Genomic DNA, 18718 nt, shown 5'->3' with positions numbered 1-18718 from the left:
AGACTGAGCCCCGAGTTCGCCACCACTGGTGTAGCCTCCACAGGCTGAGCCAGGGCCGCCGCGACTGTCTCGATAGAGGCCTTGGCCGGATGGATTAAGGCTTTCACCACTTTAGGTGCGCTCACCGCCTTCTCCTTGGGGGGGGGGCAACACTGCCTCGCTCTCCCTCCGATGGGGCCTTCGAGCTCGACCGGGGCCTCTCGAGGAGCTTAGGAGCTTCGCCGGGTGCTCGGCCTTCCTCTTACCCGAACCAGAGCGTTGGCTCGTGGTTGATGGTGCCAGGGAGGATGCGCCCTGCCTGGCGCCCGTAGAGCCCGACCGTTCGGCGCTCCCGGTGCCAGCGGACTCGCGGTGCTTGGCCTTGTGTTGGACCCCCGTCGCCGGGGCGTACTCAAAGGTCTTAGAAGACCGCTCGGATTTCTTCTTCTTCTCGCCTGACGGGCTCTTCCCTTCCAGCCAGTTGGCGAGACGTTGATGGCGGTCCTTCATGGTCCGCTCCGACATATTGCCGCAAAACGCACAGTCCTTCTCCACGTGCGTCTTGTCCTCATGTAGGCAGTAAAGACAAAAGGAGTATTCGTCCTCCTTAAAGACTTTCTGAAGCTGGCATCCAGGGCAGACCCTGAACAGCTTTCCGGGCGTCGAGCTTTCCTTCTCCTGGGCCATGTCCGAGATGGGCCTGAGAAACTTCTGGAGTTCTCCAAAAGCGTAGCTCGACGAAATCTTCACCCTTGAGGGGCGTAGACGAATCCGACACGGGTCCCCGTTGATCGGATGAAGAATCGGTGGAGCTTGGGGCTCTTTTTGACCGAAAAAAATCGAAGTTTTTGAGAAAAAATGTGAAAAAATAGCACTAACGCTCGAGAGCAATAGCACGAGGATACCAACACTTGAACGTGCGGTAAAAATCTGAAGATGGCTGCCAGAGGCGGGGCTTGGGTAGAGGGCAGTCATTGGCTGTGGTCAGTATGACGCAGAGATCAGTGATTGGTTGCTACTACGAAAGACAGATCAGAAACGAAACTGATACTGGTTTTTTCTTTACCGAGGATTCCCAGCCTGACGACGGGGAATATTCATGAGCATGTGAATCCATGCCAGACCCCATGCTGGAGAATATGGCGAATACCATCCCTTGTTCCTCTCCGCTACAGGTACCAGTTCTATGGCACCTTTCTCCAGCAGGGATAGGATTTCCGGCGCAAGGAGCAAATCCAGATTCTTCAAAGAGAGCTTCGTCGGTGGATTGTCGTGAGGCCTCTGCCACCTCTGGTACTCCTACGTTGGCCCCTTTGACTGGCAGCTCCCCTCGATCTACCAAAGGAAGAGGAGTATTGAAAGGAACCTCCCCTCTATTGCTGTCCCCTAGGACGAAAAGGCGGAGGTTGATGTACTGCAGCGCTCAACGACTTCGCTGCAGCTTTGGGTGCAACTTCTCAAGGCTCTCGTCAGCCTTGCTGCCAAAAAGATGGACACCATCAAAGGGCATGTTGAGAAGCCGGGACTGCACATCAGGAGCAAACCCTGACTTCTGCAACCACGCAAACCTGCGCGTCACGGTGCTCGCCGCCATGGACCAGCTGACAGTCTGCCACGTCCAGACCCGATTCACATATGGCATCCTTGCCATCCTGCATGAGGGCTAGGAAGCCATCCCGTTCCTCCCCTTCGGGAATATTTTCAGCCGCAAAAGATAAACAATTCCACAGAGTGCAAGTGAATCTTGCTAAGGCACAAACAGAGTTGGCTGCCTTTAAAGCCATACCCCCAGATGAAAATACCTTCTTCGCCCAGCCATCAAAGCGTTTGTCGTCCTTATCAGGAGGGATGGTAGGGTACGCAGCCAACTTTGCTGAGGCTGTATCCGCCTGCACCACCAAACTCTCCGGAGTGGGGTGCGTAGACAAGTAGCAGGGGTCACCACTGGCTGGACATTTTTTCGGAAGCGACTTACCTACTGCCAGGAGACTCTGGAGAAGTCCAAGTCGCTGCCACCCTTCTTTGTAAGGCCTTATGAAATGGCAGCACCGGGTCAGTGGGCAGACCTTGGTGCAATCTATCGGTCAGGTCATCCTGCAGAAAATCAACAGGTGGCGCAGACCACCCCAAGTACTCGGTCACCCTCGACATGAAACGCCTGTACGAGGACTCAGCATGTGTGCCAGGCTCCGGCCTACCAAACTCAACTTCCGGAGGTGTCCAGACCACTGGCGTCATGTAAAGACCGACGTAGGTCTTCCATTTGGCTGTGACCAGACAACAGGTCACCAGGAATCTCAGGAGGCACAACTCCCCTCCTCGTCTGACCCTTCTTCCACCTCTGAAATGTAGTCCAAAGGCTGGAATAAATCAAGCCTGGGGGGATGACCAGAGAAGGTCTCAAAGACAAGCCTCACTGACTTGCAGAGGGCCTTCATCAGAGTTTCCACCGCCCTCCGGGGCACCTCCGGTAAATTCTCCTCAAAAGGCGTCGAGGGCGCAGATGGAATTGGCATTGACGTCGACCGAGGTGTCGACTACTTCGACAACGGATTCGAGGCCGGAGCCCCGAGCGTGTCCTTAGACGGCCTCGGCGCCAATGGCGTCAACGACTTCCTCGGAGCTGGAGCCTCGAGAGTCCCTCGACGGACATGGCGTCGATGCCTTAGAAGGTCTCACAGGCTCCTACGGTCTTGAGGGCATCGAGGACCGGGACCTGGACTGGCTATGCCGGAAAGGAAGACAGTAGCCGTGGGCTATGATCTCCAAAACCCACATCTGAAGTAATGGCACGCCATTCTACAAGATGCTGAGCCAGCCTTCGCCCAAACTTCATGATAGAAGAAGACTAAGACATATCTCAAACTTTATCAATCGAAGTAGAAGAATGGATTGCGCTGAGATTCCGAGGCAAACACGTTCACAGAAAAAATGGGACTGATGCTGCGGGCGAGGACCGGGACCTGGACTGGCTATGCCGGAAAGGAAGACAGTAGCCGTGGGCTATGATCTCCAAAACCCACATCTGAAGTAATGGCACGCCATTCTACAAGATGCTGAGCCAGCCTTCGCCCAAACTTCATGGTAGAAGAAGACTAAGACATATCTCAAACTTTATCAATCGAAGTAGAAGAATCGATTGCGCCGAGATTCCGAGGCAAACACGTTCACAGAAAATATGGGACTGATGCTGCGGGCGCCGTGCGTCCTAGATATAACATCCGGTGACATCGACCCTCGAAAGAGGCCCTCGAGGACAGCGTATCGACGTCATCGACAAAGAAAATGTTTCCAAGGCAGCAAAGTTGTGGTGATAACGGTCAGATGTGGAATACGTCGGACGACACAATCCCCTCGAAAAGGTCTTACTCACCTAGTATAACTTATCACAGTGCTTTCACCCAGGGCCTAGTTCCGTGTCCCGGCTGCTGCCCGCACTCGATCCCTGCCGGAGACCAGGTAAGAGCCCCTGAGGCCTGCCCCTACCCTCCACATCACCGGGGGATATTGGCTAAATTTACCGTGCTCCGGTCTGTGGATTACCCCCTCTCTCTTCCTATCCCTTCCGCGTTGCTCCCCGCCTCCTCCTGAAACCTCTCCTGCAGCCTGATTGGTGCTTTCACCCAGGGCCTAGTGCCGCGTCCCGGCTGCTGCCCAGCACTCGATCCCTGCCGGAGACTTTTTTCAACATCTGATCCGGGTGAGTGCTGTTTTTTTTGGTAGACCCTTTGGGTCTCTATATTGCCTAATTTCAGAGCCGCTAGTGCCCCCGTGCAGTCCTTTGGCCTCAGCTCGCCTGCCTTCCCTATTTCCCCCCTCCCCCATCATGCAAGGCAGGTGAGTGGAGGCCCCTGAAAGACCCTCCGGGCCTTCTTTATATAATATCTGTGCCTCTCTGTGCCCCCCCCCAACCCGGCCCGTGTACCGCACTCCCCTTTCCCTCCCCAGACTTCCTCATTGCCGCCTCCCTCTGCCCGGCAGCCCAATGCCATGCGGCTAAGGGGGCCAAGGGCGGCTCCAGGAAGTGTCAGCAGGAGTCCTCAGGTGAACCCATTGAAGCCAGTGACCGGCAGTCATCCAACTACAATGACCACTAAGGTAGGAGTGGCCTGGTTTAGGGGAGAGCTACAACTCCACCCCAGAAACCTAGCCACTTAGCAAACCAACTTTAAACAGTGTGATTAGGCCTCTCCCCCACTATACAGTTATCTCATACTTAATAGGGGTTCTGGCCCCATATTGCATAGTGTGATGTCCAGACTGCATTGATAGGCCTCTCTCCCACTTTACCGGTCTCTCGTAATTAATAGGGGTTCAGCCCCAATAGTGCATTTTGTGATGTCTAGATTGCATTGATCGGCCTCTCTCACTCTACACAGGTCTCATAATTTAATAGGGGCTCTACTTCCAGGCTGCTACATTGTGCGATATTCAGATTGCATTGATAGGCCTCTCTCACTATACAGGTCCCTCAAATTTGGTAGGGGATCTAATACCGGGCTGCATTGTGTGATATTCAGATTGCTTTGATAGGCCTCTCTCCCACTACACGGATCTATCAGGTTTGGTAAGTGCTCTAGTTCCAGGCTGCATCGTGGGATATTTAGATTGCACTGATAGGCCTCTACACAGGTCTCAAATCCCACTGACCAACTCTCTCTAAAGTGAGACAGAACCCACCAGTGTATTACTGTGGAGAGACACACCGATTAGGGGCTCACACCAATAAGGCACAAATCCAAGCTGCGCCCCTCAAAATCACCCTCAACTAGTAGATATCCTTCCTAAACCCACATTGCTAGCTCACTGCAGTGAACCGTGTTTAGGAAGACGGGCACTAAAGAGTCACCGATAACACCCAACCACCTCCCCTACCCTACTCAAGACAGCGACTGAACAAGTCAGCAACTTCAGCCGGAAATACCACCTACAGACAGAACTGTTAGCGGACAGCACCCCACATCGATTACTACACCACAAGACAACCAGACCAAAGCAGAAACAACTGGACATCAGCAAACAAAGTCTAAACTCTCCATCTTATAATGCCACGCAAACGGCCCATTCAGAGGGAAAGAAAGAAGAAAGAAAACACACTCCGGAAAAGCAACAAAGAACCACAACTACAGAACGCACCACCGCACTCAGGAACAAGAATCGAACCAACACTGAGAGAAGAGACAAATGCCTCTACTTAACTCCTTATCTCTCCGACAACTGGTCACCAGAGCAAACCAACCCAATGCTAGAATCAGCAACATCAAACTACCCAACACAACCGCGCAGAAGGTGGATGAACACCACAAGAATCTACAAATACATGACCGATGCATTAACACCCTACATCACCAAAGCAGGAAGAACTTCCAATACACAACCATAACTCATGGAAGACAAACCCGATGAAAACAAAAACCCAAGACAGAACCTAGAAGAACTCTTCGAAGACACTGACACCCCAAAAACCTACACCTCAACAAGAGATTGACCAGGAAGGAAACTCCAACACCGATCAGAAGACAACCTCAACAAGAAAGTCCAAACCAAACAACACCTCCAAACTCCACTGCAATCCTATAAACACAAGATCCATGTCAAAACACTCAGATCTTCGACCTTCTCGATGACGACGGCATTGACATCTTGTTCATCACAGAAACATGGCTGGATGACAACTACAAAAATCACATTCCAAAGCTGCCTTCCAACCAACTTCAATGCCTTCAAATAAACAGGAAAAACAAAAAAGAAAGAGGCATCGCAATAGCATTCAAAAAACACCTGAAAATAAAAATAGACGAACCGCTCAACATCCTCAACTACGAAACCATGGTAATACACCTAACAGCAAGCCCAAAAAGCAACATCACATTCATCCTGGTGTACAGAGCACAGACATATGATGGAACATTCGTCGACAACTTCATAGAAGCCATCACCAACATAGACATCAACCACAAACACCTAATCATCCTGGGGGACTTCAACGACCGTCACGCCAACTCCCAAAACTCACTGATCGAACAACTTGCTACCATGAAACTACAACTAGTCAAAGGGGCAACATACTCGGCAGGACACACCCTCGACGCAATTTTCACCAAGGAAAAACTCATCACCACTGCACCACTGATACAAATACTGTGGAGAGACCATCTCATCATCCCATTCGTGATCACTCTGCCTACTCAGGTCTGCATTCAAGCTCCTAAACTCACAACCACCACACGAAACACGTCAAAGAATGCAACCTATTCGAACAATTGGAATTAACCAAACCCTCAACTACAGAACTAGAGCTAGCTGACCTAGACGGGAAAGCAGAGCTACTACACAAATGGATTGCAGATAAAATCGACAATATTGCCCCAGAAAAACCATTCACCCCATAAAAAAAAAGAGCAATGGTGAAATGGTTCATCCCACTATTAAGCACCATGAAAAAGGAAAACAAAAAGATGGAACTGGTATGGAGGAAATAATACAACCCCCCCAAAAAAAATTTAAAAAAATTAAAAATAACTGTTCCAGAGACAAATCCGCGCATTCAAGAAGGAAATTCAAAAGGCAAAGAAGAGGCACAATCACTAATGCCAACAAAACACAAAAGGAAATGTTTATCATTAAAGCGATGAGAAACCCTCCGGGCTGCAACACCACCCCAACTCCCTCAGAGAAACTATGTAACGACCTGGCAGACCACTTCAAAAAAAGAAAATCAATGACATCCGACAAACCATACATAACATACCAAAAACATACCAACCAACCACAAGGGACCTTGAAGGCCGGACGGGCCCAGATCAGGACAGAGGCACAGGGGGTGCTCCCGAACCCCATCTGGGGAGATTACAAAACCCAGCGCCTCAATTCAGGCCAGAGAGGCTAACTAACCAATTGCACTAACAATTTCCCTCTCTGCTTAGACCTCTCAAACTCCAAACCAAACACATCCACAAACTTCACTACATGGCAACAACAAAACAAAAACACACAGACTTGCACAACAGCACACGATGACTACCGGCCACAAACACCCCAGCCCAGCCAACAGACCCACCGGGCTGAGACCACCAACAGCACATCACTGCTCTCTTACACTTTTCCAGCTTCCTCCCACTAATCCCCCTTCCCTCCCATTTTCAGAGCCGCCAGAGCGCCAGGGGACCACTCCGGTGGCGATAGTACGCGGTACAAATGACCTTTAACATTAACAAACATAGTAGAGGTATATGCTGTTCCCTGAATCTTGTACCACTATTCAGAAAAATATATTTGCAAGTTGGTTGACCATGTGATTTCATTTTGAGTGTCACTGCATAACTGACCGGGTCTACCCTTGTATTACTGTAAAGTTATGTGAAAGTAACTTATAGTTTTACTGCCCAAGAATAGGTGTGCCCTATACTAAATGTGTATACAAAGGTCTGACTTACGAAGAAATACTGTTAGGTGTTCTAAATGTGTGTATTTAAAGCATAGTGTTATGTTTTTATAATGCCTTTATATGCTTTATGAACGTCCCTACCCAGGAATCTCTTGGTCTGCTTGTATATCAAAATAAACCCTTTATTTTTTACAATACATAGTGTGTACGTGTTTCTTTGGACCATATGTATATTACCATTTCTTTGTACTGATTCCACAGCCCTCTCTCCCTCCTAAGAGAAGCCTGGCTGTGCCGTCTACCCTACCCTGAAATCAGGTGGCACAGCCTTATACTAAGAGTGGAGTCTTTTACTGCCTCGGTTGAATGGTTTTATTAAGCCCTTAGTTGGGCTTCAGAAAAACGGTCCTAACAGGGGCCCATCGAAAATATGGAGGGAAAGTTGCCAAAAGAGAAATCTTTCCCAACACCCATTCCATTTTACTTCTCAATAGCTATCGGTGACCATCAAGTGGCAGACTACATCATACAGGTAATCTTTCTGATCATGTGTGTTAGGGAGTTTGACTAAAGTCCACCAATAGTAGGACTAGAGAAGACTCACTCTTAGGTATACAGGGCTCCAATTCAGTTTGACCTGAAGAACAACAAAACTGAAGTCGTCCTCATCGGTACACCTTCACCATGCTGGAGCAGTGCACCGCCGCCGCATGGGAGAGAAGCAGGAGCTTCTCCCCACACATTAGAGGTAGGCCCATGTGCTCGCCTCTACCTGCGCCAAAAAAGCTGAAAATAAGGGCAATAGCGCCGCTTGAAACGCGCACTATCCCGTGTGATGCTGAATCCCTACAACCGATGCCTTAACGCTCTATAATATGCGTTATCCTTGCAACTTCGAAAAATCTATATTGATGTGCAGCCAAGACCGCCGTTCCAAGATGGCTGCCCGAAATCCCCAGCCCGGCTACTTCCTGGCCTGAGCATCCATCAGGCTGCAGTCTTGCCCCATTGGCTCGCCTGCCTTTATCACCAGCCAATCCGCAAGCCGGCAGGCGTCGCCGGCCTCCTGCAACAAGGCCGACTGCAGTAAGCCTGTCCACGCCGTCGGCCGGTTACTCTGTTCGTCAGACCCAAAACTCAAGGTACCCCGTAACAACTACTCTCAGCAAATGTCCACGCCAGAATATGCTGACCTGAATTGCCTCGTACAATTACGCCCACTTATTAACACTGAAGTGATGCCTGCTACCTAATTGCACACTCTGCCTATTAACGCCGCTCCCAAGCGCCTCCTTAAATGATCTGAACACAGGTACTAATCAAAACATGCAAAGTGATCTACTCCACTAGTGCAGATGTATCTACTCTAGACTGCAGCGTTCTATCTGACCTTATTACAAGTGTGTTCCTGTGACTTGCAATCTAAACTGAAGCACTATATTCTGATGTTAGCACCGTGAAATGCTCACATGTAGCTTCCAGTACATCTAGACTCTGTATGCCACTGCATTCCTATAACATTAATGTATTGAATGTCAGTATACTGTACCCCCTAGTCACTAGGGTCTTAGCCCTTTTGTGCTTTCCAGTCACCAGTGTCTTAGGCCTCCTGCGCTAAAATCGAATCTAGATGCTTGAACACCCTCACTGCATTTCTACAATTTAAATGTACTGTATGATACTGTTACTGTCAGCTTACTAAACCTAGTCACTAGTGTCTTAGCCCTTTTGTGCTCGCCAGTCAGTGTTTTAGGCCTCTTTGCGCTAAAATCCAATCTAGTTGCCAGTATGCTTGAACATTCCCATTGCATCTGCGACCTAAACTAAAATACCCAGACGCCAGCACACAAGATGCCCCTGGCTTAGACAGAAATGTCCCCTACCTACCTCATCAAAGGCACTACCTACCTACCTCATCAAAGGCACCTTGACCCTGATACTCATCACCGCTATACTTAGCATAATGGCCTTTACTTTCAAAACCAGCCCTCCTAAGGATAGAAACTTGAGACTCAGGTCCAGACTGCCCAGCTTTTATGAACCTGTAAGTAACCACCCGAATAATGCCAATAGACATACTAAGACCCAGCCAAAAAACTTGTCTCGATTAGTCAAGCAATCCACTTATACCGGTGTTCAAACCCCTACTAAAATACTCACAACACTAGATACCATACCACCGAAAACTTGTCAAACAACTAAACACAATAATTCTTTGACACTAATAGGATTCCTTATTAACGCAAGATCAGCGGTGGCCCACGCCACAGAAATTGCTGACATCCTAAACAATGACAACCTGGACCTACTGGCCATAACCGAGACTTGGCTTCACGAGGCTGAAGGTCCAACACTAATGCTAGCAGTGCCCGACAAATACCAAATTCTCAGAGCTGACAGGCCAAATGCCAGAGGCGGCGGACTAGCCATCATATTCAAATCTACACGTCCCATCAGACCTGCCACATCAGCCACCTACTCTTCCTGTGAAACACTCACAGCCAAAATGTCCCTTTCTAATAATCGCACGCTCTCAATCCACCCGATATATAGACCTCCGGGGCCGCTAGACACCTTTGAAGACGATCTAACTAGCCTTATAACCAACACCAAAGATCACTCCCAAACTCTACTGCTGGAAGACTTCAACCTTGGCTTTAATGAAACCGACAAACATGCAGAGTCAGTTGCAGCCCTGCAAGGACCACGGGCTTGATCAAAAAGTACTCTCCCCTACCCATATCAAAAGGAAGGACCCTTGACTGGGTATCTGAACTGAATTGCAATATCAATATCACAGATATTGCTCCACAAACATAGACTGATTATTATCTAATAACTTTCTCCACCACACTAGATCTCCTGAGCCCCAAAATCAACAACATGGTTCCTCCTCTCCCGACTAGAAGCAAGAAGGATACGACTGCAGAAAATATCATCCCTCTCCTCCTTCCAGCCATATCTGGATTGGAAAGTAACAACCCTGAAGTCTTAGTAAACACTTTCAATGATGCTATGATCAAAGCTCTAGACGCTACGCCCCCAATCAAACTGTGCAAAGCAAAACAGGAAGCCCACCTAAATGCCTGGTTTACGCCCCACCTCAAATCTCTAAGACTACAAAAAACAAAGCTCCAATTTGGCGCTACTCACCCACTGAAAACAACAAAAATAATCTAAGTGAATTCGCCAAAGTTTACAAAAAAGAAATAATCAAAACCAAGAACATCACCTTTAACGATAGGATTGCGAAAGCTAACTCTAATACTAAAGAGCTATTCGCCATCCTCCGCAAATTGGAATCCACATTCAACCTACAGACAATGCCCCCAAAAATAAAGATTGGTGCACCAGCATACAAAATGCCCTAACTAACAAAATTTCCTTGCTTCAATGCAAAAGCGCAAAAAAATTTTAAAAAAAAAAGGCCACACTGTCACCTTCGGACCAACAAACACCCCAACCTCAGGAGAATAAGTCTACCGCACCCTTCAGATTCAAGACCATCTCCATAATCGACACAGAAAAAATAATACTGTCCCTCAAACCGTCAAACTGCAAGGGAGACTCCTGCCCTGCACAAATAATAAAGGATGCAGCCAGGGATCTACCTCCCTTCATTACCAAGCTCCTAAACTCCTTCAAATCCAACACGGTACCCGCCAAACTTAAAGAATCATGGGTCCACCTGCTACTGAAAAAACAAACCTTGGACCCAGCTATCCCCACTAACTACAGACCTATCACCACTGTGCCATTTCTACTTAAGATCCTAGACAGAGTCGCCTACTTACAAATCCAGGATTACCTGGAAGCCAACCACCTGCTTGGCTCGCGACAATCTGGCTTCCGCCCACTCCATGGTACGGAAACAGCTCTGTTAGACCTCAAGACTCAAATTGAGGAACTAAAGGACAATGGAAAAACAGCCCTGCTCCTCCTACTGGACTTGTCGGCAGCGTCTGACTTGGTAGATCATGCAGTCCTATGCAATCACCTCGAATCTGCCGCCAACTTCACCGGAGATGCCATAGCTTGGGTCCAATCCTTCTTAGCCAATCGCACTATGCAAGTCTTCTCCACATCCGACTCTGCTGACCCTACCAAAATAACCTGTGGTGTCCCACAAGGATCCTATGTCTCCCCCACCATGTATAACATCTTCACCAAACCTTTGTTTGACAAGTTGGACAGATGGTGTCACCTACACGAACTACGCAGATGACACCCAGATCCTCGTATCCCTTTCGGGAGACTATGAGACAGACTCAGCCTTGGTGAACAGGATATACACCCTCATTCAGGCATGGATGGCCTCACATGGCCTTTGCCTGAATGACAATAAAACGGAGATACTAATCTTAGGCTCTGAAGCCAATATCCAAAAACGAAGCCCAAACTACACATCCTTCAGCATTGATAAAAACCCTATCAAGGTGATGCCTGTGGTTAAAACCCCTGGATTCTATCTGGACTCCTCCCTCACTCTCAAGCAGGTAAACTCCCTCGCCTCCTCCACCACTTACACCTGCAAACTCATCCGCGCATCCAGACCGTACCTCTCCAGTGCTAGCTGCATCACTCTAGCTAATGCGCTCATCATGTCTAGGTTAGACTATTGCAATGCCCTGTACTCAGGAGCTAACAAATACATCACAGACAAAATTTAAAGACTGCAGAATAATGCCTTGAGATCAGCACTAAACATCCCCCACAGAGAGCATGTCACCAAATCCAGGAAAGAGATTAATTGGCTAAAAATAACGGACAGAATCCTACTCAAAACAGCTTCCCTCACCTCTAAATGTCTGAACAACTTAGCCCCTCCGTACCTCATGGAAAAAATCACGAGGAAAATATCTATGCGACCCACGAGATCTGCTAACACCTTTAAACTAGAAACTCCTTGGTTTAAACGCTCGACCGCGGGAGGAACTAGCTTCCCTGTCAAAGCTGCTCACTGCTGGAACAAGTTACCACTCGACCTCAGAACTGAACAACCATACCCTAAATTCAGACACAAGATAATTAACTGGTTGCGAGCCAATGACTAACACCCAACTACAGATATACGATAGACAATCTTGCTAGAGTGCTTCGAACTTTTCTAAGTCATAGCTTGTACTTGCACACATTTGTATATATTCCTGCATATATTTCTTTTTGCCTATGTGTTCATGCCAAATATTGTAATACGCTTAAGATTTCTTGTATACTGCTGTGCCCGGCTACCCAAGGGTTTGGTGCGCATTACCAAACAAACCATCCTTTCCCCCACTCTCTGGCTGGCCTCCCTAAGCACCACTCCTACCCCTACCTGCGAGGCCAAGAACCTCAGGGTCATCTTTGACTCCACACTTTGCTTCTCCGCCCACATCTCTGACGTCTCTAAAGTCAAACTTCTTACTGCACCCCCTCAGACGTACTCTGCCTTTCCTCTCATTCTCCCAGAGGCTCACCGTCTCCCAAGCTCTGGTTCTCTCTAGGTTGGACTATTACAAAAGCCTCTTTCTAAATCTACCTGCCTCTACTCTCTGCCCTTTACAACTAATCCAGAAGAGGACTGCTAGACATGTCCTTGGCCTCAAGCCCTGGGATAGTATTCTCCAACTCTGAAATCCCTTCATTGGAGATCCAGCAGTATGCCCACTTCAAGAGACGATACATAGCAAATTGGTCCAGGTCCCAGGGTATTGGGAAATTGCAGCCCAGGGGAGGGGTAGTGCTTCAAGGGACAGCTCAAAATGTAGATGTCTTGAAACTGGTTGATACCACCAGTCCAGAGGCGGAAGTCATCCGGTCTGGATATTCCATATCAATCACAGGAGGAGGAGGAGGCGGCTAGAGCTGCAGCGGTCACTCAGCAGTCCTTGACGGACGCTGGAGGTGGCTGCAAACATTGTCCTTCCCAAGATTCTTTGTTCCATGTGTCGACTCTTACTGCTCCAGGGCCCTCGCCTTTATGCAGGACAAACAGCTGGAACATCCAATCACCATTCAAGCCATGCATTGAAATCTGGGAGCTGGTTTGTCCAAAATGACAGCCAATCTGCCAGTTCGAACTGGATCCAGGCAGAAAACCGTAGGACAAAGACCAGGGGAGTTCTGTCTCCTCCCCCTCTTACTGTCCTTTCAGGCACTCTGAGCCTTGGCAGGCTTTCGCAAGGAATCACGCCCAAGAAAAGAACTATCAAGACTTCCCTCAACCAGCATGGCAGAAGGCGGCTCAAGAAAGGATAAGCCATTAAGAATTGGCAAAAAAGAACACAGCACCCTTTTAGATCAATGGTGACCCCATGTGTCCCTTACTGCAGCTGCGACAGCAGCCTTTGTGACAGCTTCACCAAAAAACAGAAAAGAAAATCGGTAGAAAACATCCACTGCCACCAGCCACTCAGATGAACTGGTCGCTGTAACAAGAAACTTACAGGAGAAGTGGGAAAAGGGATACATTGTATCTCAACACTCCACAGAAGGTGGGTCTGCTCATTCCACAAAATAAACGTTAGGTATGATAGAAAGTATCCCCTATCCTTGGAAACAATAATTATCACAAGGACAATAAAAAGGGCAGCTCAAAGAGCCCCCAGCAACACTGCACGGAATGTGCCGAGTACTGCGATTATAAATTGCAGATGCCTTGTGCTGGGGTACTCACACGTGAGGAGAATATTGCACAACAATGAAATTCTACCCAACACGTGCAACAACTACAAAGTCAGCCTGGATATTACCAGTTCTTGCCTGTAAGCGGAGAGATCACCACTGTTAAACCTAGAACAGAGTTGCGTCATTTATGGAAGAACACGGCCTGTACTTACCAAAGCCAGTTCCGGATCTGCACTGGGGTCCACACCAAACTCAAAGTCACTAGCGCCAAGGCCGAGCATTGCCCCACCCTCACCGGCCAAGATGGGGGAGCTGATCAGGGCATCAGCCAGACTCGGACCAGGGGGCACAGTCACCAGGTGAGAACCAGTGCCATCTTTACCGTTCAAGGTATTGATAAAGGAAGTCAGCTTCTCTGTGTTCGACTCCTAAGGAAGAAGATGAAGTCATTATTACAGAAGTGTCCTCTCTGTAAAATTATAAAAACCTCCTAATCAGCCATGTGTAATTTTCTTCAAATTGCAGAGAGTTATTTAAGGGAACAGTTCAGTATTGGCTGCCATGTTACTATGTACAAATAAAAGATATCAATCTCTTGCTAAAGCTGGCCAAACTAATGCCCAGTGCTTCCCCCCCATAAAAAAAATAGGAATAACTCCATTAGTACAAATGCATAGGTAGGCAGAGGAGCTGCAATAACTCCTAGACTGCCACTGCAATACCATCTCGAGATAAACCAGGATGCTGGCTCCTTCACCACAACTAAGTTCCTCTTTATACCACCTGGCCTTCTCAAATTAAATTCTACCCACCAGTTTTCCAGTAGCTTGTCCATCCGACCACCATGCATTAATGGCAAGAAATATTGTTGCCACAACACTACAGCTTGAAATCATGGCTTCAGGTCCATGAACAACTGGTACATTCAAAAACGGATCATTTGGGCAATAAGAGGGGAATGTTTGATAAGTGTTTTCCACCAAACATGTTCTCGGTGGAAACCTGTAACAGAGTGCTTGATATTGAGCACAGCGACTGAAGTAGAAAATACACTTTCCTCTTCTCCGAAGTTGATGAGGTCTACATTCACTTTCTCCTTCTTTAGTCGTTTCGCCATCTTTACCAGCTGCACATAAAGGAGAGAAGAAAAAAGTTTGGTATCTTTGCTGAGATGTCACCATTTCAGTACTTTACATTACTCCTTCACACTCAGACAGGAGAGAACCAGATGGAGGGAGAGACCGACCTCATCACCCAGCCCCTCTTTCGCAATCAAACTCCCAGCTATACACCCCACCTCCACCCTTGCCTCCAACCTCCACGCTGATCTCCCTCCACACAAGCCAGCGCGGCACAATGGAAAGCAAGAGTTGTAAACATTGACCCCCCTCCCGCCCCCCCCCAGGCAGCCCGCACTGCTCACCTACCCAGTTGAGCCAATCCTCCTCCAACCCCCTTGATATTTCCTCACCTGCGCCCACACATCTCACCTCTCCGAACAACATGGCCCCCGCCCGCCCCCAACTCTCACCTCTTAGTGTAGCAAGGGTAGCCATGGCCAAAACCCCCACTTAGCACCACCCATGCTCCACACCAAATCCCAATCCTTGCCCCCTTGCGCCCAAAAATCACAATCCTCCTCCCTGCAGCCCACCTCCAACAACCCCAATGACCTCCATTGGCCACCCCTTCCCTCAACCCACTGCCACCACTCCCCCCTCCACTTCCCGTCCTTCTAAAATCCCCACCTCGACCCAGGCCAACTCATGCCACCCAGCACCTCCCACCAAATTTCTTGCATTCTCATTAACGCCAGGTCAGTCTCTAAAAACAAATGTAACATCTTTGACCTTATGTCGGACGAAAACCCAGACAAGCTTTCCATCACAGAGACCTGGTTTGCAGACTACTACAAACCCATTGCACACAAGGCCTCTCGAAGTCCCAAACCCCACCCTCCCCCAACCAACCACGGCTACAACCTGACGTAGGAATAGATCAAGAAGAGGTGGTGGACTAGCAATCCTACACACACCAACTTCCTCTGCTCATGCAGGACACTTTAGTCAGCAGCACAGATTAGGATTCCCTTCTTGTAAAACTCTCACCCTCTCCTTTCCACAGCTTCCTATTCATTTACAGAACCCCTGGCTACAAAAGAAACTTTACAGACGCACTCAGTGAGGCTCCGACAACTACCTTCAACCTACATCCAACACTCGCCATCCTAGGTGATTTCGATATCTGGTTTGACTCCCATTCAAACACAATGACCCGCTCCCTCAAGGACAATCTAGAAGCCTTCAACCTGAACGCATTTCTCTGACAACCCAAACTGCAGGCCACACCCTTGATGCAGTCTTCGGCGCCACAAACATATCCACACTACCCCTATGCCCCCTAACATGAAGGGATCACTCAGCAATCTTCTCATTACCACTTCAACCACAGCCACGCCCGCCACCACCACCTATACCTCTCACCCCACTCTGGAACAAAGTCGTTATCGCCCTAATCTAGCCAACTCCCTACTCACCTCACTCTTGGCACTCTCCCTTCTGGATGCCCCACCGCACCCCTATCAAACTTCGACCACTGGCTCTCCAGTGCCCTCACTCCTCACCCCAACAAAACTGACCTCTCAGATCAGGTCCCCCACACAGGTGGTACACCACCAATCTCAAATCTCTGGAAAAAAAAAATCAAGCACCGGCTGGAACGGACCTGTAGAACTAACCCAACCACTCAAAACAAAACCACCCGAGCAAGACAAACAAAGGCCTGCAGGTCAGATGATATAACTTATTTCTTTTTTTTAAACATTTTATTGGTTTTTATTTAAAAACCTTTCACAATTATTTTCTACAGTTTTAATTCCATTTCCATCATCCTTATCCCAGTCTCAAAATAACCAATAACTTGCTTTTATTCTCAGGTTCATGGCCCATGGTGCTTCCATTATGCTCTGGTTTACAGCTACTCCCAGAAATATGATGTCGATTATTTCCAGATGTGCCATTTAAATTTCTGCGACCCTCAACGTGCGTTTGTTATAGTTTAGCATTAATACGAAGATCATTAATTCTGATGGTCATTAAGACTCTGTTGACTTTAGGTGGAAAGGCCCTGACTTGAGTTTGGTGTGCTGCCAAGTCCGACGCATATATGTTAAACAGGATTGGTGTCAATGGGCAACCCTGTTTAAGACCTCAATGGGTCTTAATTTTACTAGTCAAATCCCCCCTACCCCCCCCAATCATATTCATATGTACTTTCATAGATGCTTCCGGAGTACAACTAGCTAATTGTTTGTAGTAGATGTTTGGGACATCCAAAGGTCTCCAGTTTTCTCCACACTCTCTCCCTGTTGATCCCATCAAATGGCTGTTCAATATCAACCAAGACTACATAGATTTTGGACCCCCGACCCCCGTTTGCCTGCATTTTCAGATGTTTGTCAGGAAGAGTTAGACAGATGTTCCGAACCCCTTAACAAACCCAGTCTATCGGGGATCCAGAATTGCTGCCTCATTTGCCCATCTCATCAGATGGCCCAAAATTAGAGGCAAAGATGTTCCCCAAAATATCAAGAAGGGTAATAGGTGAATAGTTCTTTGGGTTCGATCCATCACCCTTCTTGAAAATAGGCACAATAACAGCCTTTTTCCATGATAGCAAAATCTTCCTTGTTCTCATTTGTTGAAACAGGCCATGGGCAAAATATGTCCACTGCTCCGGGTTCTGTCTGAGGATACTATTCGTCAGACCATCTGGTCCTGGTGCTCTAGAGGTGCTCAGATTCAGAATGAGAATCAAGATGTCACTTTTCTCAAGCTTCCAGGACCATGGTTCACTATCATCACCAGCGCTCTCCTTTTCACAGAGGGTTGGTGGGAGCAAACAATCTACTAAAGTCATTTACCCAACTTTCTTCTGACACTGCCGATAATTGCACTGCTTCCTGGGGCGTCCCTAAGGAGATAATCCCCAGGTCAAATTTGTTTCACTCGGTTTTCAACATCAGTTCAACTTCAAACTGAGATCTCCTTTGTTTAAACGCCAGTCTCCAGTTTTAAACTGTTGAGGCAGTTGCCTTAGTTTTTTTTCCCTCATCAAATCCTGTAGCCTCTTTAACTATTATATCATGTCTGCAGTTTCCTAGCTTTCACCAGTTCTTTGTTATAACTATGTTTATAACTAGGTTTATAAACATATTCTTGCTTTTTACAACCTCTTGTTTTTTTTACCACAAACGATGCTAGCAATTGGACATAATCCAAGTTTTCCTCCTCCCTTAGCTGGCCTCTGCGCCACTGTCTAGTGAGATCCAAGACTTCTTGCGCGTCCATGACCAATCCATTTCTGCTCTGCGAGATTGACAACTTTGCATTTGTGCTTTGACTCCCTATTAAAGCTCAGTTCTTAAGTCATAGCGTAAGCAAAGAGTGATCACTAGATGGCATTTTGGCAATGACCAGTGAAGTCACCTCCCATTGATAGAGATTCCTGCTTGCTTTCCAATGAAATGACGACTCAATGCCATAGTACTATTCATGGTTTTAATATCTAGCCACTGTTACTTCCATGAGAGATGCTGATCTGAGATCACTGCTAGGTATCTATAGCATTCAACAATTTTCTGACCATCAATGGTTCATTTAAGATTTTTATGTTGTACGCGGTTAGATCTTCCTGAGAAGACTACTACCTTTGTTTTGCTAAGATTATTCTTAAGTCTGTTCT

General features: G+C 47.7%; 1 protein-coding gene across 1 annotated transcript in view; it reads right to left on the bottom strand.

Moving 5' to 3' along the window:
* The window catches only part of PSMD4 (proteasome 26S subunit ubiquitin receptor, non-ATPase 4), a 498575-nt gene that overhangs the window by 159013 nt on the left and 320844 nt on the right, over nucleotides 1–18718 (bottom strand). Inside the window, exons 5-6 of the mRNA XM_069650246.1 lie at nucleotides 15035–15101; nucleotides 14188–14405 (exon numbers count right to left, since the gene is read on the bottom strand). Of these exons, the coding sequence (XP_069506347.1) occupies nucleotides 14188–14405; nucleotides 15035–15101 (285 nt within the window). The remainder of the gene's footprint in view (nucleotides 1–14187; nucleotides 14406–15034; nucleotides 15102–18718) is intronic.

The sequence above is a fragment of the Ambystoma mexicanum genome, chromosome 1p (genome assembly GCF_040938575.1).
Source record: "Ambystoma mexicanum isolate Mex_15411 chromosome 1p, UKY_AmexF1_1, whole genome shotgun sequence".
Classification (NCBI taxonomy): domain Eukaryota; kingdom Metazoa; phylum Chordata; class Amphibia; order Caudata; family Ambystomatidae; genus Ambystoma; species Ambystoma mexicanum.
The sequence above is the reverse complement of the archived record's forward strand: the minus strand, read 5'-3'. Positions and strand labels throughout refer to the sequence as shown.